This window comes from Oncorhynchus keta, chromosome 14 (assembly GCF_023373465.1).
Source record: "Oncorhynchus keta strain PuntledgeMale-10-30-2019 chromosome 14, Oket_V2, whole genome shotgun sequence".
In the NCBI taxonomy this organism is placed as follows: Eukaryota; Metazoa; Chordata; class Actinopteri; order Salmoniformes; family Salmonidae; genus Oncorhynchus; species Oncorhynchus keta.
Genome location: NC_068434.1, coordinates 75,528,658 through 75,556,416, shown reverse-complemented (window position 1 = coordinate 75,556,416; position 27,759 = coordinate 75,528,658). Strand labels below are relative to the sequence as shown.

At 42.6% G+C, this 27,759-nt stretch overlaps 1 protein-coding gene across 4 annotated transcripts in view; it reads right to left on the bottom strand.

Moving 5' to 3' along the window:
• tub (TUB bipartite transcription factor) overlaps window positions 1-27,759 on the bottom strand; it is a 121,936-nt gene that overhangs the window by 34,788 nt on the left and 59,389 nt on the right. For 3 of the 4 annotated variants that reach the window (XM_035756869.2, XM_035756873.2, XM_035756874.2), the window contains exon 2: window positions 8,008-8,059. In XM_035756869.2, the coding sequence (XP_035612762.2) occupies window positions 8,008-8,059 (52 nt within the window). Of the gene's footprint in view, window positions 1-8,007; window positions 8,060-20,099; window positions 20,755-27,759 lie in introns of those variants that run through there. The other variant, XM_035756870.2, reaches the window with a different exon arrangement.

Genomic DNA, 27,759 nt, shown 5'->3' with positions numbered 1-27,759 from the left:
ATAACAAAATGTCCCCAGATGGTCAAATTGTTTTTTGATTACTATTCTTGTGGGGACTTCTGGTCCCTACAAGTGTAGTTAAAGTCATCCACACACACACAAACGCTGTCTCACATGTACAGTGCACCCTCACTGTAACAAGACACAAGACTGTGTCCTTGAGAGAACAAATATGTCTGTGCGCTCTGGCCCTCCAATCACCTGAGCTACTGTAGATTAAAGATTGATTACTGGAAAAACATGTGCACCTGCCCAGCCTGCAATCATGCCACAGTCCAACATAAATTACATTTCTGCTTGTCTTCATACAATGAGTTTGACCTCTGTCTGACTGTGTCTGCCTCAATCAACACCTGTAGGTGGGTGATTGCCTTCATTTTTTTTGTTTTACCATTTCCCGAACCAGACTAGTTGACAAACGTGTCTTATAACAGTTCTATTTAAACGTTTAAATGCTGTGCAAGAAGAAATGATTTCCCTAATAATCTTGTTTACCTGATGGGATTTTGTTAAACACACAAAAGCCTGGGAATCAGCCCCAAAAATGTCTTTGGGGGGGGTATGGCAACGCCAGGTAGGAGACCTGCGCAAACTCCCTGTGCTTACCTTACCGGGGGGCTAGAGAGACCGGGCAGGCACCGTGTTATGCAGTGGTGCGCACGGTGTATAGCCCAGTGCGGTATATTCCAGCTCCATGTATCAGCCGGGCTAGATTGAGCGTAGAGCCAAATGCCATGAAGCCTGCTCTACGCATCTGGTCCCCAGTGCGTCTCCTTGGGCCGGCTTACATGGCACCAGCCTTGCGCTCTGTATCTCCGGTTCGCCTACATGGCCCAGTACGGGCTATTCCACCTCGCCGCACTGGCAGGGCAACCGAGAGTATTCAACCAGGTAAGGTTGGGCAGGCTCGGTGCTCAAGAGCTCCAGTGCGCCTGCACGGTCCGGTCTATCCAGTACCACCTCCACACCCCAGCCCTCCGGTAGCAGCTCCCCGCACCAGGCTTCCTGTGCGTGTCCTCGGCCCAGTACCACCAGTGCCAGCACCACGCATCAGGCCTACAGTGCGCCTCGCCTCTCCTGCGCTTTCGGAGCCTTTCTCCTCTCCCGCCTGTCCGGCGCCACTGCCGGAGTCTCCCGCCTGTCCGGCGCCGCTGCCGGAGTCTCCCGCCTGTCCGGCGCCGCTGCCGGAGTCTCCCGCCTGTCCGGCGCCGCTGCCGGAGTCTCCCGCCTGCCCGGCGCCGCCAGTCTGCCCAGCGCCGCCAGTCTGCCCGGCGCCGCCAGTCTGCCCAGCGTCGCCAGTCTGTCAGGATCAGTTAGATCCACCAGTCAGCCAGGATCCACCAGTCTGCCAGGATCCGCCAGAAGTGCCAGTCAGCCAGGATCCACCAGAAGTGCCCGTCGGCCAGGATCCGCCAGTCAGCCAGGATCCGCCAGTCAGCCAGGATCTGCCAGATCTGCTAGTCAGCCAGGATCCGCCAGTCGGCCAGGATCCGCCAGTCAGCCAGGATCTGCCGGAACCACCAGCAAGCCAGGATCTGGTAGATCCATCAACCTGCCTGAGCTTTCTCTCACTCCCGAGCTTTCTCTCACTCCCTCCCGAGCTTTCTCTCACTCCCGAGCTTTCTCTCACTCCCGAGCTTTCTCTCACTCCTGAGCTTTCTCTCACTCCTGAGCTTTCTCTCACTCCCGAGCTTTCTCTCACTCCCGATCTGCTCCTCAGTCGAGTGGGGTTCTGGGTGAGGACTACTAGGCCATGGTCGGCGGCGAGGGTGGTCTATCCAGGGACGCGAGGAGAGGGGACTAAGACATTGACTGAGTGGGTTCCACGTCCCGCGCCGGAGCCGCCACCATGGACAGACGCCCACCCGGACCCTCCCTATTGTTTTGAGGTGCGTTCGGGAGTCCGCACCTTAGGGGGGGGGGTTCTGTCACGCCCTGGTCTAAGTATTTTGTGTTTTTCTTCATGTATTGGGCCAGGCCAGGTGTGGCATGGAGTTTTTGTATTGTGGTGTGTTTTGTCTTGGGGTTTTGGTGTGTATGTATTTGGGATTGTAGCTAGTGGGGTTATCTAGCAAAGTCTATGGCTGTCTGGAGTGGTCCTCAATCAGAGGCAGGTGCTTATCGTTGTCTCTGATTGGGAACCATATTTAGGCATCCATATTCTTTGAGTTTGTCGTGGGTGATTGTCCTGAGTGTCTTGATGTCCTTAGTCTGTGTTAGTTTGCACCAGTTAAGGCTGTTTCGGTTTTCACTACGTTTATTGTTTTGTAGAGTTTGTGTTTTGGATTCGTGTTACGTTGTGTAAATAAACATGGATCACAATATACGCGCTGCAGTTTGGTCCGACTCTCCTTCACCATTAGAAAATCGTGACAAGTACTTTAAAGTATTTTTACTTAAGTACTTTACACCACTGGTGGATATCAAGATTTTTATTTGGTAACGTTGCACAGTGTGACATGTAATATTCGTAAAAGACTGACTCCTATGTCCAGTGTGGGAAGGCCTTTAATCACACGACTGACCAAAGATAAGCCTGAACCATCAGCTGCAGAAGTGACCAGTATATGAACTCTCTAACATCATTCACACACTGACACATACAAACCAAAAATTCATATCACATCTCTTCTTTTCTCACATAAATCCTATCCTTATCCGGTAGCTCAGTAGAATCTGTGTCATTGCACAGATTCATTATCCTACTTTCACACTAAATAATTACTTTCCTTTTCCCACATGAGCCAATTAAATTTACATCATAATCCTAGTTTTGAGCAGTCACAAACTTTTTAATTTCCTGTAAAATTCAGCTCCCCTGAGGGCACAGTGTTAGAGCTCCACACCCTCAGTTCAAAAATATAGAAAGCTAGAGCAAGAAGAGTTGCTTCAAACCTCCGCTTAGCACCGTCTCAAACACCTCCTCAGAGTCAGGAAAATGGAACGTTTTCTGCTTCTGTAATTAATGTTTCAGGACCACTGCCCCAATCTGTTTCTCCTCAGCTCTATCCCCCCTCTCTGGCAATGTGGAAATCTACATTAAATATTACTACAGCTTGGGTATCCCTTCCATCCTGCTGCAGTCATCTGAGATTATGTAACTTTACAAACAGAGGGAGATCCCAAGGCTGGAAGCTCATCAAATATTGAGGGAATCCCTGATGAAGCAGGAACACCACGAGACTGTACTCTGCTGTACTGTTGTCTGCTGTACTGCGGTCCTTCTGTAGCTCAGTTGGTAGAGCATGGCGCTTGTAATGCCAGGGTAGTGGGTTCGATTCCCAGGACCACCCATACGTAGAATGCATGCACACATGACTGTAAGTCGCTTTGGATAAAAGCGTCTGCTAAATGGCATATATTATTATTATTATTATACTGTACCAGTACAGAGTTCCCTTAATCTAAACCTATGTCTGTGTCCCAGTTGTCCACCCCTTTCCCTAAGTGTGCACTTGCACACTTTCTGTAATGAATCTAAAAGTATTTTGATTGGCTAGAGGGAGTTTCCATGATAGGAAGTGTGCAAGTGCACACTTTGGGAAGATGGTGGAGAATTGGCATTGTGTCATTTTGCCCATCACTTCAGCCATGACCAGAACACAACGTCTCAGCACACTCTAGCAGTGAGGAAGAGGAAGCCTGAACTAAGTTAACCAGGAGGAACCATGGAGGAGCTCTATGGCTGTCCAAAACATCACCAGTCACTGTACAGTGAAATAACCAACTAATAAGTTCTCCTCTTCCTACTCTGCTTCCTCTCTCTCCACTAACAAGATGTTGTCCTTCTCTCATGCACAATGCCTGACAGTGCGTGTACAGCCAGGAGGTTACCAAGAAATTCACAATTTGAAAAGCATGGGAGGTGAATAACCAACATCGCATGTGCCACCTTTTGGACCTAAAACAAAATCGCTACAGCATCAGGACTGGTTATGCAACTTGCTACAGTAACTCCTGACATTTCGAGGAACAGACTTTTCAGGATTGAAGCTGGATGTGAATGTTGCTTAAGGAACACTGTTACTTGGGTGCCTCAGTAATGCAGTATGAATATCCATACCCACTTTGAGATTCAAATAATGGCTTGTTCAGCAGGGATACCACACTAGGTGAAGAAAAGAGCAAGTGTCTTATCTTTCTTTTGTATAGAATATCTTTGATTTGATATGTTCCTCGGTCTTTTGTGGAAAAGCAGTACATTTAATATTATGTTATTTAACAAACAATTCCTTTAAAACAGATCTACTCTGAGAATAAAATGCTAAAGTGGCGTGGTTACAGCAGATGGACGGTTGGTTTGAGCTTTCCTTCAGTCTTTGCCAAATTGATGCAATCACAGGCTCCTTAAGTTCTATAGCAAGAACACATAATGGAGGTCATACTGTACATGTCATGCTGAACAACCTTACAATGTATTTCCAAATAACACATTAGGGCCAATGAAACAACAGTGCCCCATTCCTTTTCAATGGAGGGAAGTGAAGTGGACGAGGGGAACGTTGGGCGATGCGAGCATGGGCAAGGGAGCATGAACAGGGCGTCACCAAAGTTGGGGAAAGCTGAAATTTATACAAATACTCTGTGATATCGCGACACTATGAACCAATCAAAGCTCACTATAGCTTCCAGCCCCTACTGGATTGGCTGTTGATACCTAGCACGCTTGCTAGCACCCACATGAGGGAGAAGCTAGAGTGAATATCCAAATGATTGTGTTATGCGGAAATCCCACCAGCCTTAGATCCTTCTGTCTTCATATGCAAAGCAGCTGAGCATTAATGGTAATTCTGTCCTCAGCTATTGAGTGACCAAGCCATGGGAATTTAATGGATAATAGACTCACAGTAAAGACAACCACATAACCAAAACCTCAAACTCAAGGCTCAAACCAATGCAACCAAAATCTATTTGACCAGTATGTCCCATTACTGAACATGACAAATGGTTTTGCAAGAGGGACCTGGTCAATTCTGCAGAAAATCTACAGAGATACACAGACAAACAGAACCGTCTGTAGCACACCAGACCCCTGGTACAGACTATAATACTGTCTCATCTCCTCTGTCACTAAAATCACACTGTGTGAACCCAACGGGAACTCCCTGAGTGAATACCAGCAGGCCACTGCAGCGCTGCAGTGATCAGGATGGTTCTTACAAAGCTACAAATGCCCGGCCGTCCCGTCTTCAGTCAGCTGTTCATTCCACCCCAAAAAATAGAATACCATTTTTTGACGGGTTTGAAGGTTATTTTATTTTCATGATGGTCTTCATCCATAACTGTCAGTCACACAGTTTTACAGTAATTATGCCAGCCCTAAGCACAATACGGTATGAAAGTGATGCGTAGTTTTACAGTAATTATGCCAGCCCTAAGCACAATACGGTATGAAAGTGATGCGTAGTTTTACAGTAATTATGCCAGCCCTAAGCACAATACGGTATGAAAGTGATGCGTAGTTTTACAGTAATTATGCCAGCCCTAAGCACAATACGGTATGAAAGTGATGCGTAGTTTTACAGTAATTATGCCAGCCCTAAGCACAATACGGTATGAAAGTGATGCGTAGTTTTACAGTAATTATGCCAGCCCTAAGCACAATACGGTATGAAAGTGATGCGTAGTTTTACAGTAATTATGCCAGCCCTAAGCACAATACTGTATGAAAGTGATGCTTTATACAATGACTATGAGGTTGAAGTGCAGACTGTCAGCTTTAATTTGAGGGTATTTTCATCCATATCGGATAAACCATTTAGAAATTACATAACTTTTTGTACATAGTCCCCCCATTTTAGGGGACCCAAAGTATTGAGACCTGAATGAATCGTGAATAATGATGTGTGAGAAAGTTAGACGCACAATTTGCACATCTGTAATTACCTCACTCATCATTATTCACAATTAATTCAGGACTACTCATAATCATGGTAGCATCCACATTAATGTAGAAGTGTTTAGAAAACATATTCTATTCTTACTTACAAAAAATGACTCCAAAATGACACAATACATTATTTACCATTCATTTCTATCGGGCACAAAATAATCTGCAACAAAACCAAAACAAACAGCAAAAGCATCCAACAAATGTGTAGCGTCACAAGTTTGATGTAGTCATTGTGGGCTATGAAAATGGGACCAAATACTCAATGTTCTACTACTTTAATACACAAGTCAATTTGTCCCAATAATGTACAAAAAGTGCTGTAATTTATAAACGGTTCACACGATATGGATGAAAATACCCTCAAATGAATGCTGACAGTCTGCAGTTTAACCTCATAGTCATTGTATCATTTCAAATCCAAAGTGCTAGAATACAAAACAAAAAAAGGTGTTATTTTCACTCTCCTTTTTCACGACATGACATAATCATCAAACCCATTCAAGGATTAGGGGATAGGACCTGGAAGAATGACGTAGGATGACATCACTTGCACATCATATAGGTGAGTGAGTTTTGCAATGTTCATTAAAACAACTCCCATGTTTATTAGATCACTTAACAATTAGCATCTCCAACCATTTCCTGACTTTTAATCCTCAGAAAGCATTGCAGATTGATTTGTGTAAGCAGTGTGTAGTGTTAACTTAAATGCTTGAAAGTCTCTCTGCTGATTTGGTTTATGTTAATGTAGTACCGTAAACCCTAATCCCCTGTCTATCCTTTTAATCCACTACGATTAGCCTCAGATCATCATTTGGAAAATAATCTCCTGCAATTTGTTCCTACATTACATTTCAGGAAATGCAATAAATGTAACATGTAGGGAGAGGTTGCTGATGTAACCCAGTATCTTGATGGAATTACACAGGGCTGATGAAAATATGTTAATCAATGAGTCTCTTGAGTGTGTCACTGCTGTCGACGCCATTTTCTACGCTGGTCAGGTCTGACACATCACTTTGCTAAACATCTTTATCATGTATCATGGATATCAAAACAGCACAGAAGTGACAAAGGCTTATTGGCATAATACACTTCTGATAGCGCATTATTACACATTATAAACTGGGTGGTTTGAGCCCTGAATGCTGATTGGCTGAAAGCCATAGTATATCAGACCCTATACCACGGGTATGATTTCCTTTTTTTTGTACTGTTCTAAATACGTTGGTAACCAGTTTATAATAGCAATAAGGCACCTTGGGGGTTTGTGGTATATGGCCAATATACCACAGCTAATAGCTGTATACCACACCTCCTCTGGCCTTATTGCTTAAGTATAACACTGATCTCCTTAAAAAAACAATTCGCCAGATAAACTGGCTTTGATCTCTGCCTTAAAAAATATCTAGATTTTTTTTAACCAGGTAGGCCAGTTGAGAACAAGTTCTCATTTACAACTGTGAACTGGCCAAGATAAAGCAAAGCAGTGCGACAAAAACAACAACACAGAGTTACACATAAACAAATGTACAGTCAATAATGCAATAGAAAAATCTATGTACAGTGTGTGTAAATGCAGAAGAGTAGGGAGGTAAGGCAATAAATAGGACATGGAGGTGAAATAATTACAATTTAGCATTAACATTGAAGTGATAGATGTGCAGATGATGATGTTCAAGTAGAGATACTGGGGTGCAAAAGAGCAAGAGGATAAGTAACAATATGGGGATGAGGTAGTTGTGTGTGCTATTTACAGATGGCTGTGTACAGGTACAGTGATCGGTACGCTGATGCTTAAAGTTAGAGAGGGAGATAAGACTCCAGCTTCAGTGCTTTTTGCAATTCGTTCCAGTCAGTGGCAGCAGAGAACTGGAAGGAAAGGAATAATCAGAGAGATGGAATTATTTTCTACCATGAAAACCAGGTGTGTGAACTTTCTAGTTCACAGAAATTGAGCAATTATTGTGCAATCCCGCTGTAGAGTGTATTCTTCCTCGCTTTTCCTCACACTACAGGCTCCTCTACCAGCCAAGGAACAACAAATGAGGTTCATATCAATAAGTGGCTGAGCTGCTCTACTCTGGTACAGTACAGGGACATGGGAGACCTACCTGTCTGTCTAGCTTCTGTTGGCGGAGGTTGCTGCCCTCATCGTCCAAGGTACTGCAGAGAGAGAGAGCGAGAGCGAGAGCGAGAGAGCGAGAGAGAGAGAGAGAGAGAGAGAGAGAGAGAGAGAGAGAGAGAGATGGTTAAAACAAAAGCTCTTTCAATTTCTTTGACATTATACAGAACAGACACACACTCCAGATAAGAAAAACATGAGTTTCCTCTCCTGTTTGATACACTACGAGAACCACTTGGAGATTATGGAAAAAGGTGATACATTAATCTCTCTCATGAAGCTTTCCTGTGAAGCAGAAAACAACAGGTGATCTCTTGAAAATGCAGTGTCTGTCACTGGAAGAGACGCAGTAGTTATTGGGAGTGACATGTCATGTAGCGACACATGACTCTTACGATTACATTACAATACGTGTAGAATGACATCATACAGAAATCAGTCAAAACAGCATGTCTATGAAGTACTAGGGAAAATTCAAATCATAATCACAATTGGACATTGATCTAACGTCTTTATCCTGTGTGATCGGACTATAAAGGCAATGGTAACTCTCTGTCTCAGCCAGTCGCCATCTTTCCCATCCCTCCCACACCCAAACACACACAACCTCTAAATCAGCAATGACATACTCCCTGATTGCACAATCACTCTGTGTTGCTTGGCATTGCCCAGACCATTTAAACGAAAGGGTTCTTAATTAAAGACAATAAGAGGCTGAAGGTCAAGGGAAGTGGAACAGTGCTTCCTTCAGCTGGGGGAGTGTGGGGGCGGGGGGGCACTTGTGTGCCACATACACTGTACATCTCCCTTTCTGAAACACACACAGAAAAACACTCACTAGCGAGTCAGCAATCAAGTGTGTGAATGTGTTTCAGACAGGTAGGTAATGACATAAACACAGCTGTTACAATGAGGGTCAACTACCGCATTACGACAGAGAAGACATGTTAATATATCTGCATCAGTGGTAAGCTAGAATGTGCATTAGATACCTCTACTCTTCTTGCCCCCACCCACGCCCATTGATGTCAATAACAACGTAGTCTGAATAGTAGCCCTTGACCCTCCCAACAGTCATGCATTAATGCTCCCCCTATTGGGAACAGCGCTGGTGAAGTTCCTAGTGAGTGTTTTATGTGTTTTACCTGCAGTGCAGAGGGATGTCAGCAGATATTCTATTTTGATGTTCCCTCCACAGAATAGAGTTTGAATGTTGTGCTGTCTACCAGCATCACATAAATAATCAATGAGGATTGTCGTCGTAAAGAAAACAATTAGCTCAAATGCCTTACATTACATTTTACATAATAAAACAGGGACATATTTTTCACTGATACACTCTTGTCTAATACACTCAATATGATACAGGTTTCCAATGGCATTTCTCTGAAATCATGCCAATTCCACAAGTTCTGTTGCCAAGTCCTTGATGCAATTTATGCTGTTTTTTCCTTGGTTTAAATATCAAACATTTTCATATAAATTTGTGATGTATGATTGTTGTGCAAGCACTTGCACTATGTTCAAGTAGCCTGTGTGTGTACAGTACGCGTATACGTTTCTTAGTATGCACAATACAGTACATGGCCCACATTTAAAGTTTGTGTACTTTAAAGTGTTAGGCACTTTTTACAGAAGGTAGATATGTAATTGTTAGCTTCTGTGTACAGTAGGAACAGTATAGGTAGCCTGGCGTCCCTCCCTGGCAGTGCTGTGTGTGTTTGGCTGTGACCTGCCGGAGCCAGGGTGAATCTGGTATAATGGGCTGGCTTAGAGCTGGCTCACACGGGATTCATGAGAGGCCACAGAGGTGCAGCTGAGTCCCGGGTCACCTCCCCTTGTCTCGCCCGGCTTCGCCACCATGCCCCATACATACATTTTTCATGGAAGGCACCAGGCAGGCTCCATCTGATGGGAGGAACTGCTTATCGCTCTGAGAAACCATCCATGAAGGGCTGGCCAGGCCTCCAAGTTGAGAGGAACACCGCTCTCCGCCTGTTCCCCGCTCCCCTCTTCTCAACCCTCAGCTCCCCTTCCATGTCAACCTCCCGCAGGTAAGCAATGTGAATCCGTGGCAGTGCCTGAGCATGTCAGTGTAGTGTGTTGTTTAAGGGCTCTTGTCCCTGAGGACAGTTATTGAAGAGGGCACTGCGTCACCTAATACGTCATCCTGTCTATTACCTTTAACACCTAGGCCTACAATATCAATACCACCTTTATTATCTACATTACTAACGTCACTGACTACTGCTATATCACTCTTATCATCGTAATCTCATTTTAATATAGAAAATATATAAGAAACATATTTTTTGATGCGTTCTCTTCACAAAGTCATTTGTCATAGAGCACTTAACGATGAAACTATACAGAAAAAAGTTAAAATACAAAAAAATACAAAAATAAATGTTCAATTATTATTTTCTATGAGGAGATTTTATTTAATGAAAGGAACTTATTAGTTTACTAGATTGACTGAAATGATAAGAGATATTTTGAACTAATGTTCCTGGTAGGCTCATATTGAACCAATCCCTATGGCTGCTCTTCCTCTCAGATGAATACATCCTCTAATAAGTGGTTTTAGGAACCCTAGACCCTGCCAAATACAAAACCAGGACACTCAAGCGTATGTGTTTAATGTTGGTGTGTGTATATGTGTGTGCTCTCTTAGAAGCAGCAACATGAGTACGTGTACATACGTACACACAGATCTATCACTAACTTTATTGCTCCATCATAGGAGGCCAGTTCTCCTGACGCAATCTCTCAATTAGATTCATGGCAAGACAGCTCCGTAACTTATAGCAACGAGGAGCCAATAGGAGCAGAGGAAGCCGTGCAACCATGGCAATGGAGCTTCTCTTGGAGGAAACAGCAGCAGCAGTAGCAACAGCAGCAGTAGTAATGCCATCGAGAGCAGACATAAGTCTTTATTTCACCCAAAAATACTCTAACTGATAAATAACACTGACATTATTAACAATTTGGGGCAGATATTGACTCGAGAATGCCTATAATCAGCAGAATGCATTACCAATGTATGGAGAGAGACATGCAGGGGTCTCACAGAGCAAAACAATGGCTGCTGCTTCCCAAGGTGGTAGTAGTAGAGAAAATACACTTTGGGGGAAATGAGCAGAGCTTTTTATGGCTTCTACTACACCAGATTCTGCATGAGAAAATCCCCATGTAATTGGATTACAGTAAAACGGTGCCATATATTCCCCAAATAGACTTTCATATGAGCTTTACAGTTAAACTTTACGACTCACCAATAATACAGTAACCTACACAACATTGGAATTGGATGTGTACTTCAGTTTAAGGATATTTTTTTAAAAGTGGGTCAATAGGTACACGATAAAGACAGGTCCAAAATATTTTCACATGAATAACCAGTCTTAACTACTACAGTTATTATAAAGCACTAAAATATACAGTGAGGCTGTCATCATTGTTGAATGACAAAACCAAAGAAACATCAATTAGGTCCTACCATACACCAATGACCACAACAGACCCTTCGCTAAGCCCTGCCCGCCTTGGTTACTGTTGCAACCTCAGACAACATTTTCCAGGAAGCCCAATTCCCCCTTCTAACCACTGTTGAAATCCCCTAACAATGATCTCAAAATGTATTTTTAATACACAATGAAATTAAACACAGACTACTACCCTTTACTAACCAGGAAACTTTGGTATGTTGTGGTGGACTGTCATTACAATTGCTTCATGGGAACCTGATAAAATGACGTTAATAACATGGCTGAATGGCTCTGAATTAAAGAGATTCTTCGGTACACCAGCACATTTCTAGCCAGTAGTTCATGAGCAGTGGCGGAACCTTCACCCCAATAAAGAAAAAAAATTATTACTAAACTCAGCTGATCGTCCTCGCAGTAGCAGACCATGTGTAACAACACCTGCTCAGGATCGGTACATCCGAACATCACACCTGCGGGACAGGTACAGGATGGCAACAACAACTGCCCGAGTTATACCAGGAACACACAATCCCTCCATCAGTGTTCAGACTGTCCGCAATAGGCTGAGGCAGGTCCTCACCAGACATCACCGGCAACAACGTCGCCTATGAGCACAAACCCACCATCGCTGGACCAGACAGGACTGGCAAAAAGGGCTCTTCATTGACGAGTCGAAGGATTTTTCTTGCCAGGGGCGACGGTCGGATTCACGTTTATCGTCGATGGAATGAGCATTACACCGAGGCCTGCACTCTGGAGCGGGATCGATTTGGAGGTGGAGGGTCCGTCATGGTCTGGGGCGGTGTGTCACAGCATCATCAGACGGAGCTTGTTGTCATTGCAGGCAATCTCAATGCTGTGCGTTACAGGGAAGACATCCTCCTCCCTCATGTGGTACCCTTCCTGCAGGCTCATCCTGACATGACCCTCCAGCATGACAATGCCACCAGCCATACTGCTCGTTCTGTGCGTGATTTCCTGCAAGACAGGGATATCAGTGATCTGCCATGGCCAGCGAAGAGCCCGGATCTCAAACCCATTGAGCACATCTGGGACCTGTTGGATCGGAGGGTGAGTGCTAGGGCCATTCCCCCAGAAATGTCTGGGAACTTGCAGGTGCCTTGGTGGAAGAGTGGGGTAACATCTCACAGCAAGAACTGGCAAATCTGGTGCAGTCCATGAGGAGGGGTTGCACTGCAGTACTTAATGCAGCTGGGGGCCACACCAGATACTGACAGTTACTTTTGATTTGGACCCCCCCCCCCCTTTGTGCAGGGACACATTATTCAATTTCTGTTAGTCACATGTCCTGCAGCACTGTAAAGTCCATGGAAAATAAGAGCACCTCCTTCCAGCTGCCCACTGCACTGAGACTAAGAAACACTGCCACCACTGATAAATCCACAATAATTGAGAATTTCAAAAAGCTTTTCTCTACTGCTGGCCATGCTTTCCACCTGGCTACCCCATCCCCGGCAAACAGCTCTGCACCCCCTGCAGCAACTGGCCTAAGCCCCCCCCACCCCGCTTCTCCTTCACCTAAATCCAGACAGCTGATGTTCTGAAAGAGCTGCAAAATCTAGATCCCTACAAATCAGCTGGGCTAGACAATCTGGACCCTCTCTTCCTAAAATGATCCGCTGCTATTGTTGCAACCCGAATTACTAGTCTGTTCAACCTCTCTTTCGTATCGTCTGAGATCCCTAAAGATTGGAAAGCGGCCGCGGTCATCCCCCTCTTCAAAGGGGGAGACACTCTAGACCCAAACTGCTACAGATGTATATCCATCCTGCCCTGCCTTTCTAAAGTCTTTGAAAGCCAAGTGAACAAACAGACCACCAACAATTTCGAATCCCATCGTACCTTCTCCGCTATGCAATCTGGTTTCTGAGCTGGTCACGGGTGCACCTCAGCCACACTCAAGGTCCTAAACGATATCATAACTGCCATCGATAAAAGGCAGTCTTCATCGACCTGGCCAAGGCTTTCGACTCTGTCAATCACCATGTTCTTATCGGCAGAGAGTTCAGTGAGTCAAATCAGAGGGCCTGTTGTCCAGAACTCTGGCAGTCTCTATGGGGGTGCCACAGGATTCAATTCCCGGGGCGACTCTTTGCTCTGTATATATCAATGATGTCGTTCTTGTTGCGGGTGATTCTTTGATCCACTTCTACACAGACGACACCAATCTGTACACATCTGGCCCTTCTTTGGACACCGTTTTAACAAACCTCTAAACGAGCTTCATACAACACATCCTTCCGTAGCCTCCAACTGCTCTTAAATGCTAGTAAAACAAAATGCATGCTCTTCAACCAATCACTGCACCCGCCCGCCCGACTAGCATCACTACTCTGGACGGTTCTGAATTAGAACATGTGGACAACTATAAATACCTAGGTGTCTGGCGAGACTGTAAATTCTCCTTCCAGACTCACATTAAGCATCTCCAATCCAAAGTTAAATCTAGAATCGGCATCCTATTTCACAACAAAGCCTCTTTCACTCATGCTGCCAAACATACCCTCGTGAAACTGAATATCCTACCGATCCTTGACTTCGGCGATGTCATTTACAAAATAGCCTCCAACACTCTACTCAGCAAATTGGATGTAGTCTATCACAGTGCCATCCGTTTTGTCACCAAAGCCCCATATACTACCCACCACTGTGACTTGCTCTCGTTGGCTGGTCCTCGCTACATATTAGTCGCCAAACTCACTGCCTCCAGGTCATCTATAAGTCCTTGCTCGGTAAAGCTCTGCTTCATCTCAGCTCACGGGTCGCCATAGCAACACCCACCTGTAGCACACCCTCCAGCAGGTATATTTCACTGGTCATCCCAAATCCAACACCTCCTTTGGCTTCCTTTCCTTCCAGTTATCTGCTACCAATGACTGGAACGAATTGCAAAAATTACTTAAGTTGGAAACTTATATCTCCCTCACTAACTTTAAACGTCAGCTGTCAGAGCAGCATACCGATTGCTGCAGCTGTACACAGACCATCTGTAAATAGTCCATCCAACCAACTACCTACCTCATCCCCATATTTGTTTTTCTGCTCTTTTGCACACCAGTATTTCTACTTGCACATCCTCATCTGCACATATATCACTCCAGTGTAAATTGCTAAATTGTAATTACTTCGCCACTGTTGACCTATTTATTGCCTTACCTCTTTACTTCATTTGCACACACTGTATACAGATTTTTCTATTGTGTTATTGACTGTACGATTGTTTATCCCATGTGTAACTCTGCTGTTTTTGTCGCACTGCTTTTCTTCATCTTGGCCAGGTCGCAGTTGTAAATGAGAACTTGTTCCCAACTGGCTACCTGGTTAAATAAAGGTGAAATAAAATAAAATAGTCTGTGGAACTTGTTCAGTTTATGTCTCAGTTGTTGAATCTTGTTATGTTCATACAAATATTTACATATGCTGAAAATAAACACAGTTGACAGTGAGAGGATGTTTATTTTTTTGCTGAGTTTATATTAAGTTTATGAATAGATGTAAAGTCATTAGTTTTTCTCTCTAAATTGTAAAAGTATTTTGTGCTTATTTCACCTTCCTCCAACCATCTCCTTGATCTTACAAATGCACCTTTTGCTTTCTCTTCAAACATTCAGTCCATTTCTAGTTGTAAAGAGAATAACTGAACCTTTCCTTCTTCATCAAGGTCCTCCATAGAGATTAGAGAAAGGATTTCAATCTTTTAAGTTCAGCAATTTCTTTACCTCTCTTCCTGGATGTTAGTTTTATTTCATACTTCATTCATTCACAATATTTTCCACAAGACTTAAATAGTTGGGGTTTCCTCCAATTTTCTTGTATAACATCTTTGGCATTGGTCTTGAAACGATCAACTATCTACTACTGAGTTTCCAATAACTCCGATTCGGTTTAATAACTTCAGATCCATTAACATTTAAACATAAGAATATAACTTTCTGATCAGTAAGAATTGATGTTTCAATGGATACCTTGACTACAGTATTATCTAATGAATTAGATCAACCAGAAGTCAATTTTTGACTGTCTGGACATGTCCTTGTTACTCCAAGTGAAGTCCTTTTTATCAGGATATTTAGATCTCCAAATATCGACTAATCCAAGACCAAGACATAGATTATTTAACTCAGGATTAACAATGCTGGATCTGTTAGGATCTGTTATCTGTCAATCATCACATTAGATACAGAATTAAAATGTCCACCTAAGATAATTTTGATATTCTGAAATACACCTATTGTAAGGGTTTTCTTCTGGTGAAAGAGAGGCGGACCAAAATGCAGCGTGGTGGTTATTCATGTTTTTAATAAAGACGACTATACATGAACAGACTATACAAAACAAGAAAAGTGAAAACCTTAACAGTCCTATCTGGTGCAAACACAGAGACAGGAACAATCACCCACAAAACCCAACACAAAACAGGCTACCTAAATATGGTTCCCAATCAGAGACCAGACACCTGCCTCTGATTGAGAACCATATCAGGCCAAACATAGAAATAGACAAACCAGACACACAACATAGAATGCCCACCCAGCTCACGTCCTGACCAACACTAAAACAAGGAAAACACATACGAACGATGGACAGAACGTGACACCTATATTATTAATCTCTTCAAATTCTTGAAATAATATCCTTACGTTTTTTGTTGTTGTTGGATGCATAAATAATGCTTTATTGTACTCTTATTATCTATACTGATGCCTAGTCACTTTACCCTGCCTTCATGTACATACAGTGCATTTTTCCTATTTTGTTGCCTTACTACCTGGAATTAAAATAGATTTTGGGGGGTTGGTATCACTTGATTTACACAACATGCCTACCACATTGAAGATGCACAATATCTTTTCTTGTGAAACAAACAACAAATGTGACAAAAAAAAACAGCAAACTTGAGCGTGCATAACTATTCACCCCCCGAAGTCAATACTTTGTAGAGCCACCTTTTGCAGCAACTTTTCGTATTGTTGAAATCCAAATAAAAATCTATTTAAATTACAGGTTGTAATGCAACAAAATAGGAAAAGCGCCAAGGGAGGTAAACACTTTTACAAGGCACTGTATCTACCTCAAATATCTCATACCGCTGCACATGGCACCTACTACCAAACCCCTTCAAAGGCACTTTAATATTTTGTCTTGCCCATTCACCCTCTGAACCCGTCTCCTTCCCTTCATCTACACTGATTGAAGTGGATTTAACAAGTGACATCAATAAGGGATCATAGCTTTCACCTGGATTCACCTGATCAGTCTATGTCATGGAAAGAGCAGGTGTTAATGTTTTGTATACTCAGCGTAATTTTGCCTAAATAAAAATGCTCAGTTTGCCATGCACATTGAAACATCCAGCCCAAAGCCGTCAGTTTACAAATACTTAGTAGTTGCCAAAGTTCCAGAGAAAGTCTAACTGCCAGCATGCAGTCAAAGCTACTAGCTAACAACTTTTGGCAAGTATGGGTAGCTGCAGCCCAGTATGGAAAGCAAATCAGCTAATTGGGCAGATTTGTTGCCACTCAAGACCATTTTGCATGGCTGATTGGACTGTACGACGTGTCGATAACCGCCGGCGGTAGCTAACGTGTCCATTTTTTTCTCTCACATGATTTTATATCAATTAGGATAGCAGCCTGTATTGATAACTATCTAGATACATACATAATGTACATACAGTCTACGACTCAATGGGGAGGGCATGAACGGCAACACCAGGACACAGTGCCCCATGCTCCCGCTTGACAAGCACTACTGTCCGGCAACAGCGTGTGAAGTAGCTAACTAGTAGCCAATATCAGGGTGACAGTCATAGGAAGCACACACATACAATGCATGAAGCAACAGTACAACCATTATCAATACATTTAATAAAAAATAAACACAAAAAAATAAACAAATCATCAGTTTTAAAACTGAAAATGTACAACTATTTGTATAAAATTTACAGTGAAATATGACTCAGGTTAATCCTCTGGCTTAAAAACAAAAGTCCAAACTATCACGGTACGGTAGCTCAACGTGCAGTAATTGTATGAAAAAAAAAACTCACCACCAATCAAAACCATCTAACCTATAGCAGAGCGCTTTCGACACACCCACTCCTTTCCACACGCCCACTACATTCCCTTCGACATACCCACTCCTTTTTCCACACGCCCACTACATTCCCTTCGACACACCCACTCCTTTTTCCACACGCCCACTACATTCCCTTCGACACACCCACTCCTTTTTCCACACGCCCACTACATTCCCTTCGACACACCCACTCTGGACCCCATATTGGGATGCAGCTCACTTTTGGAGCTAAACTAGCTCGTGCTCTCAAATCGTATCCTAATGTTGACTGCAGTTGGGAGTTGTATTAACAACATGGCTAATTTAGCTAGCTGGTTCATCCTTGGGAGCAATTTCCAAATGCCTGAAGGTACCACGTTCATCTGTACAAACAATAGTACGCAAGTATAAACACCACGGGACCACGCAACCGTCATACCATTCAGGAAGGAGACGCGTTCTGTCTCCTAGAGATGAACGTGCTTTGGTGCAAAAAGTTCAAATCAATCTCAGAACAACATACATTCAGAGAAAACAAGTTATATTAAGTGGCTAGCTAGTGTCATGACTGTCCTGACCAGGTCAGGTTACAGGAGACCACAACCCTACAGATTATCTCTCAAACCCAACAGAGGAGAGACCTAGGGGTCTGAAGGTGGTTTTATGACCCCTCACGCCCATGGTAAATCTCAGGCCACAGACAAATTCCTTTGTCCTGTTACTATTGAGAACCAGCCTCAGAACATTAAACATGAAATAAAGGGACTTTGGAACAATGGTTTCCGTCAGCCACAATGGTGGTCATGACAATAGATGGAATATGAAAATGTATGTCATTTTTGTTTTGTTATTAAAGGTTAATAGATATTTAGTTCCATCATCGTTATTACGAAAACATTGTAACGTGAAGAGTTTTCCTAGTATATGTTGGATGTTTAATCATTGTACATTGTGTGGAAAATATCCAAATCAAAGAGAATGTTTTGGGGAAGATGAAATGTGAAGTTAGTTGTCTAAAATTGCCCTCTTAACTTGGTATGCCCAGAGAATTGCCCTAAAGGCGGTTACGCCCACTTCTGACTCAAGGGTATAAAACCTGTGAGTAAAGAATTTCCAGAGAAGACTACGTGACCCAAGCTGCAGCCAAGGTCTAAAAAGTCAACGAACCCAGAACAAGTTTCAAGACAAAGAAATCCTTTTCTAACCAAGCTACGGATGAGTAGCTGTGTCTAAGCGGGTGAATTCAAGCCGGACCCCCTTAGCATCCAATCCCAGCGAATCGTGGAATCTAAACGGTTTCATCCCTATGCTGTGAGCTCTGAGCTACAGAGCTGTCTGTCCTCAGAAGACCCCTTCCAGAGCAAAGGGTGAGGGAACAGACTCCTAAGCCAAAAGGACACTGACATCGGGAGGACAATCAGAGAGGTGCGCCGGAGTAGTGCGTCATCGAGCTGCCTGAACGGTCCACACAGAGAATCCTCTGAGATCATCCCCACGTAATTACATCATTATATTCTGACCCATAAGAGCGGCAGTTTAGGGCAAGTCTAGGATTAGAATGGCATAGCTGACAAATTCACCCAAATGTATATTTCTCTCGGGTACTTTCTTTTTTCTCTCTCTCTTTGAAATCCCCATTTTGGGTAACACGCGCCATAGTGTGTTGGCCCATTATACTAAGTTCTAATCAATAGCCTATAATGTGTTTTGTCTATGGGTATGTTTTATCATCATTTTAGCTTTTTAGTAAATAAATATTCAACTAAGATTGGTGTGGTACGAACTCATTGGTGAGACCCGGGTCCATGCAGATTCACGGGCTATACGACGTTCAGAACGAGATTGGTAGAGGCAACTGGTTAATTAGCGGCTGTTGTAAAATCGATATTCTGATATTCTTTGAGTTAATACGAGAAATAGAAACTCAATAAAAACTAGTTGTTTTCCCATGGTGCCCCAGGTTAATGAGTTAATAATTGCTTGATTCAGTTAATCACGCAATTAGAAACTTTAAATCATTCGATGAACAACAGTCGTCACATGAACTATTTTGTGGTCAATGAGACGGATAACTAACCAGCTGAGCAAGCAAACAAATCATTTCAGATTCGAAAAATACTCCATCAAGAGGCTCTGCATTTCAGGAATCTCAGTAGCTAGTACTATCCCTGGTGCAGAGTTCAATTATTTAATCATTTAATTAAACAATTTATATCTGAAAGAAAACTATTTTTCCTATGAACTTGACTGAGGTGTCAGACTCAATGAGAGTTGCTATCCATTGGAGCACCACGATTGCTTGCCCAAAATTCTGAGGCGGGTCTTAGCGAAGGGTCAATCGATGTCAACAATCTAAACTTCCAAACACGCACCCAAGTGTTATCCTTTATTCTGTCTATCCTTAGTAGTGCTGGAACATGCATAGCTATTCACAATTGTACACACAAACATCCACACACTCCCTTCTCTTATGGTCTTTGGAGTCTTGACTAGCACCCAGAGGACTGTACTGTACCTGTAGGGGATCCAGTCGGAAGAGTGCTTGGAGCTCATCTCTCTACCACTGAGTGCTGATGTCCTCCGAGTGCTGGGCTAAGGGGGGCTAAGGGGGGGCCTGCAATAGCAGCCGAGTGAGGCAGAGGCAGCTGAGGGGTCTGGCAACAGCGATCACGGTGACAGAGCCCACGCAGCCAGCACATTCTCTGCACAGCCCTCTCAAGTCCACCAGCCTCTGTCTGTCTGTCCCTGTGTTCCTCAGTCAGTACAGCCTATGGAGCACAGAGCCCAGCTCTGGGGCTGGAGATGACTAACGATCCAGGCAGGAAGGCTCCTCAGTCATGCACACGAGCAGCACAGAAAACAACCCCCATCTCTCAGTCTCCTCTCCTTCATGTGCGCGTTCTCTCTGGTTCTCGTGCTCTCTGCTCACACCCTGCTCTGCTCTCACTCCCGCTCTCACACTTCTCTCCTCCACCTCGCTATCCCTCGCACTCTGGCTCTCTCTCTTACTATCTCTCCGTGAGCATCAGTTAGAGTGGTATTGAGCACCAAGTCGCAAGGCAGAGGAAACAGGTACCAGAGATTCTCTTTTGTCTTGCTGCTTTAATGCTTCAGCCGTAGTGTTAACATATGATTGTACAGAGTAGTTGTAGTCATTTAACATGCTCCGAACAAAGACACACGGTCTCTCTCTCTCTCTCTCTCTCTCTCTCTCTCTCTCTCTCTCTCTCTCTCTCTCTCTCTCTCTCTCTCTCTCTCTCTCTCTCTCTCTCTCTCTCTCTCTCTCTCTCTCTCTCTCTCTCTCTCTCTCTCTCTCTCTCTCTCTCTCTCTCTCTCTCTCTCTCTCTCTCTCTCTCTCTCTCTCTCTCTCTCTCTCTCTCTCCCCCCCTGGTGTGTTCTGTTGGTTACTACTAAAGAATAAATCAAATAGATTTCCCTTAAAACTGCTTATTGATGCAATTCCATGTTGGCTTAATCAGCAATCTGAAAAATGTATTTGAAAAAAATGCAAATCAGATGTGTTTAATAAACATTTAATTTCAAAATAGAATATATAAACTATTAATCTGGTCCACCAGCCTGCTCTCTCTGTCAAACCTATACTGAGTGTAGAACACCTGCCATTTCCATGACACTGACCAGGTGAATATCCGGTTTTATATGGTTACAAAATGCCCTTCCGTATACTGTATTTTCACCACAACATCCCCAGGTTTTAACTGCATTTCATCACGGGGATGTTGTGCTATTTCCTGCTCATCTCTATCACAGTCACATTCAGTCACTTTGATTTAGTGTACATTCAGTGAACCTGGCCATTGTTTTGGATATTCAGCACAGCTGACAGATATTTTGCTGATCCACTCAGCACACACACACCATCCTAGGGATGTGCTATGCTGAGGCATGTGTGATGCTTGGGAAAACATGCATGTATTTCCCCAACAAGGTCAGAGCGGTGCAGATGACACTGTTCTTTTGATACAGACACCGTGCACATAAATTATGGCATGATATACTGTCATCTGCTGTCTTTTTCACTGCATATTATTCACGATAGCACACAATGCTAGTCAAATAAATGTCACTGGAGTCATGTGACAGATTAACACGTCAGAGGCAGTGCAGGCAGTATTGAGGGCGCTTCAGCATTCTCTCTCAATTATTTACGGCATGCCTCAATGACAGACATCACTGATCTGTAGGTTACTTTGGTACGCTGGTATATTGGTATATATTGGGAAACAGAACTGACTGGCAACACATCCAGGCTTCAGCCACAAATATAAAATGGAGGTAAATAACAGTCATAGTAAAATAAATTCAGTGAAATAAGCCGATCCAGAGAAAGCCTGGGCCCTGGGGGAGTTAGAACCAGCATATCGTCAGTGAAATGCCTTTCTTGCAGCTCTAACCCCAACAAAGCAGTAATCAACAACAGTGTAATACTAAAAATAACAAGGTAGAACAAAAAAAACACACAAGATATAAAAATAAAAGGAATACGATGAAGTAAGCAAGCATACTATGCTGTATACAAGGTCAGTTCCAGAACCATATTTATAATGTGCAGGGATACTAAGTAAGTACATGTTCTTTCCCTCCCGTACTGTATAGCATGAGATCCACATACTCTAATCTTCTGAGGGCTTGGCTGCTCCATATGACAACTCTCGCTAGGCAACAGCGCAAATAAAAAGGTGCCTCTGACATATTGGCTTGTTGAAAATAAGCTACATCTTCCTCACTATCCTCAGTTATCATCATTATCATCAAGCTCAGCCATAATAGTCTGTCTGCACCACTGGACTGTACTTCAACACTAAACATAGGCTAAGCAATCTGCAGCAGAGTGATAAAACACTGTGAACACATTTCTAAATGCATGACAGTAAAGTGGGACTGTCATAGTAAGCCTTGACATTACTAACATCAGTCCACCAGAGTGAGTGCTGTACTTTATTAGTGTGTGATGTCTGAGAGCACAGACAGACGAGTTACTCCCCTCTCGTCTTCTCAGAGCAGGTGTAAGCACAACAGGCTGGTAAATATTTGATGCCAGAGGGGGAGCCCTTTGAAGTTGGGGCTGATCTGGTCAGGTAGATAACAGACAGCAGGGGGCCCCTTTAGTTCCATCATCATCTTCACTGTGCCTCCTGTACCAGACTCCCTCTCTGGTCTCTCCCTCCCTCTCTGATTGCCCTCCCTCCCTCCCTGATCGCCCTCCATCCCTCCCTGATCACCCTCCCTCCCTCCCTGATCGCCCTCCATCCCTGATCGCCCTCCATCCCTGATTGCCCTCCATCCCTGCAAGCCATCACATCATCATCATAATTAATAATAATAATAATAATATATGCCATTTAGCAGACGCTTTTATCCAAAGCGACTTACAGTCATGTGTGCATACATTCTACGTATGGGTGGTCCCGGGGATCGAACCCACTACCCTGGCGTTACAAGCGCCATGCTCTACCAACTGATTCTCACTGTGCCCCTGCTACCAGACTCCCTCCCTTCTTGTTTACCCTCACATACACTTTCCAAGGACTGAAATGTAATATACTGCAGTATATATCCAACAAGCCCTGGACAGAATCAATTCAATGAAAAAGTTTCAGGCACTGTCTCATATCATGGTTATATCATTAAAGGACTAACACTGTAAACTACCCATAACAATTAGATTGTTCCAAAACAGACCTTTGTGAGAGGCTTGTCCAGAGGCATTGTGGAAACTGGAGGATGGCAGGATCAGTGATTGTGATAATGGTCCTGTGCCCTGGACCCTTGCAGATGTGATTCCCTTTGAAAATGGGTAAAACATGCATGGTCTCCTCAAAAATCTGTTCCAGACAGACAGTCAGTGTGATGCACAGCTGCAGAGCTTAGTTCTGGAGCAGAGGAGCCACACTGTTAATAATACATCAGTCTGATCAGGCATGCAGGACATGCCATGCACGCTCTCTGATGAACCACTTTTACCATTGTCAATGTGTCTGTGTGTGTGCGCACACGCGCGTGTGTGTGTTTGTTTTGTTGTGTAATAGGAAAACAGCATGTGACCAACCTGCTTATCCAACTGATTGAAGACATAAGACATTTCAAAATCTAACTAATTAATCTTGCTAAGAGAGACAAGTATTACAATACTCTGAAGGAATTAGACACAAAGCTTGTTGATAATTCCTCTTCACACCTGGAAAACACAATAGCATTATGTTTCTGAAGACAGTGCCTCTTAAAATCCCACTGATTACATTACATATTCCAACTAGAGCTGTCGACCTGCCACCGTTTGCTTTCAATTAAATCCCTGGATTTCTGTCTCAATCAGGTATCAATTGATTGTTCAGTTCTGCCCAGCACCAACCAGCCAGGACAAGATCCTTTAATGGGTCCAGGGATTACTTTAGAACTAAAGACAGCCCTATATACAGGTCATAGAATTACCCCCCCCACTAATATAAATAGATTTAAACACAAACACAGCTAATGGCCACAGAAATGCCCTCAGGCTTGAGAACTTGGTCTTGAATCATTGATTAAGTAAGATATAAGTATTATGATCATCCTGATATCAGTCTACACACCCCCTGCACAGTTTTCATATTTTTCTGCCATCTAAGAAGGGATTCAATTGGATTCAAAGTGATATCATTTTTGGTTCATTTACAATTTTCTATAACATTTTCCAAACTAATAAAATGTAGATGTATTGATTGCATATGTATTTCCTCCCCAGTGAATACTTGGTGAAAGCACCTTTGGTCGTATTTACAGCTGTGAATAACTTTGAATAAAATTCTACCAACATTGCAAAACCTTCAGAGCAAGAAATATTGTTTTTGTCAAAATTGCTCAAGCCCAGTACATTTGATTGGGAATCATTGATGTACAGCAATATTCAAACCTAGTCTGATTTTCAAGCAGATTTAAGGTCAGGACTGTGACTGAACCATTCAGAAACACAACACCTTTTGGCAAGATATTCTGGTGTGTCTTTGGCATGAAAATGTCTGTAATTGCACCCTTGAAAAAAACTAACTATCCCAGGGTTAAGTACTCAGAAGACTACAGTATGGCAGGTCTAACTTTTTTTTGGCTTAAATTAAAAACTTCCTGTTGTGGTCAAATCCAATACAACACATCACAGATTTTGGTGGCAGCATCAGGTTATGGGTATGTATTTTTTTGTCAACAGCATCATGTTATGGGTATGTATTGTTTTGTCAACAGCATCATGTTATGGGTATGTATTGTTTTGTCAACAGCATCATGTTATGGGTATGTATTGTTTTGTCAACAGCATCATGTTATGGGTATGTATTGTTTTGTCAACAGCATCATGTTATGGGTATGTATTGTTTTGTCAACAGCATCATGTTATGGGTATGTATTGTTTTGTCAACAGCATCATGTTATGGGTATGTATTGTTTTGTCAACAGCATCATGTTATGGGTATGTATTGTTTTGTCAACAGCATCATGTTATGGGTATGTATTGTTTTGTCAACAGCATCATGTTATGGGTATGTATTGTTTTGTCAACAGCATCATGTTATGGGTATGTATTGTTTTGTCAACAGCATCATGTTATGGGTATGTATTTTTTTGTCAACAGCATCATGTTATGGGTATGTATTGTTTTGTCAACAGCATCATGTTATGGGTATGTATTGTTTTGTCAACAGCATCATGTTATGGGTATGTATTTTTTTGTCAACAGCATCATGTTATGGGTATGTATTTTTTGTCAACAGCATCATGTTATGGGTATGTATTGTTTTGTCAACAGCATCATGTTATGGGTATGTATTGTTTTGTCAACAGCATCATGTTATGGGTATGTATTTTTTTGTCAACAGCATCATGTTATGGGTATGTATTTTTTGTCAACAGCATCATGTTATGGGTATGTATTGTTTTGTCAACAGCATCATGTTATGGGTATGTATTGTTTTGTCAACAGCATCATGTTATGTGTATGTATTTTTTGTCAACAGCATCATGTTATGGGTATGTATTTTTTGTCAACAGCATCATGTTATGGGTATGTATTGTTTTGTCAACAGCATCCTGTTATGGGTATGTATTGTTTTGTCAACAGCATCATGTTATGGGTATGTATTTTTTGTCAACAGCATCATGTTATGGGTATGTATTTTTTGTCAACAGCATCATGTAATGGGTATGTATTTTTTGTCAACAGCATCATGTTATGGGTATGTTTGTTACTGGCAGGGGTTGGAACCAAAATTATTGTCCAATAATTTTGTTCTGAACAGAACCATTACTTTTGTTGTTCCGCTCCACTGTTCCGACCAGCAAAATAAAATTCTGAACCGGATCGAACCAAATAACGTACGGATTTATGTCGTTCTCTTCTGTTCCTTTTTAAACCTCTGAAATCATAATTTAAAAAAAATACATTTAGCTCAACATGAAATTACTTCACCAATCAGTGCGGGTAAAGCAGCTTGCTATGGAGCGGGTTAGTGATTTAATCTGTGTAGGAAATTCGCTAAGAGCAAAATGTATTTTTCAGTAACAGCGTGGTTTAACCATAATGAAAGACAAAACACAGTGTCAAAGTGTAGAGTCCCAGATGCAACTGACATTTTGAGGGGGAGGAGAGAGGATGGAAAAAGCTTGCCTTGAAGCGCTGGGAATCTTGTTATGACATGTATTATCTGAATTTGGCCCACAGAATTATACCAACAGAGGAGTGGCTTCTATGAAGGAACTTTGAATGTCTTTGAACTTCCGAGTTGGTTTATGTTGGACCAAAGCAAATGTTGGGTAACTAGCTAGCTAGCGAAAACGTGTGTGTGTGCAGAGCAGAGTATGTGAGCGGAGTTGAGCATTGCTCATGGAGCTCTGCTTCAGCTCCAGCACTCCACCTCCTTTCCAACCGCTCCACTAAAAACCACTCCGCACTCACAATTTAACCAACACACATCCATTGTTGTGACTACCTGGACCTACCATTTGGTTTTGAAGTATAGAAACCAAACCATATGATTTGAATGATTAGTATTTTAATAAATATTAATAGGTGAATGTAAAGAAGCACTCATTATTTCAAATAGGCTAAAGTCACATTAAACAGCATAGACAGAGAGCCTAAGAAAATTAATTATTTCGGCTATATTATTTCAATTATAGTCTACAAAGTAATACATTGTGAAGTATTTGCGAGTGCGACACACAAGGCTGGTAGGGAGTCAGGGATGTTAAGCGCTCAGCATTTTAAAAACATATCATTGTATTAAATCATTGTAGTCTATAAATTGTGCATATATGCTGTGAGACTTACAGTACTTAGAAATAAATACAAATTTAACAAAAATGCCTTATTAGGCTCAGTCTACAGTGCCTTTGAAATAACAAAGTCTGTGGCTTCAGGCTCATGTGATGGTGCCTGGAGATCAGGCCAGCAATGGAGAATATCCTCTCCGCGCTTGCAGAGCTACTGGGCATACTAAACACCATTTGGCCACTCTTGTCAGGGATTAATATTTTATAATATCATCAATTTCCGACCAAATTTACTGAGCTTGAGCAATTTTGATAAAAACAATGTACAGTGGGGCAAAAAGTATTTAGTCAGCCACCAATTGTGCAAGTTATCCCACTTAAAAAGATGAGGCCTGTAATTTTCATCATAGGTACACATCAACTATGACAGACAAAATTAGAAAAAAAATCCAGAAAATCACATTGTAGGATTTTTGATGAATTTATTTGCAAATTATGGTGGAAAATAAACTTTTGTTATTGACCAAATACTTATCTCAATACTTTTTATATACCCTTTCTTGGCAATGACAGAGGTCAAACGTTTTCTGTAAGTCTTCACAAGGTTTTCACACACTGTTGCTGGTATTTTGGCCCATTCCTCCATGCAGATCTCCTCTAGAGCAGTGATGTTTTGGGGCTGTTGCTGGGCAACATGGACTTGTATATACATTAGCCTCTTTGGGTACAGCAAGCCCCACCCCCATGTCCCTGCCTCTCTCTGTTCCTACAACCAGGCTGCTGTGGTCAGAGAGGTCGTAAATTCCTAGGAAAGACCCTGCCTCATGGCCACACAGTATAGACTGAGTGAAGTTTCATAGAGAACAAACAAAGGAATTTCTTCCACCTCACAGAACTTGAGGTCCGAACAACAT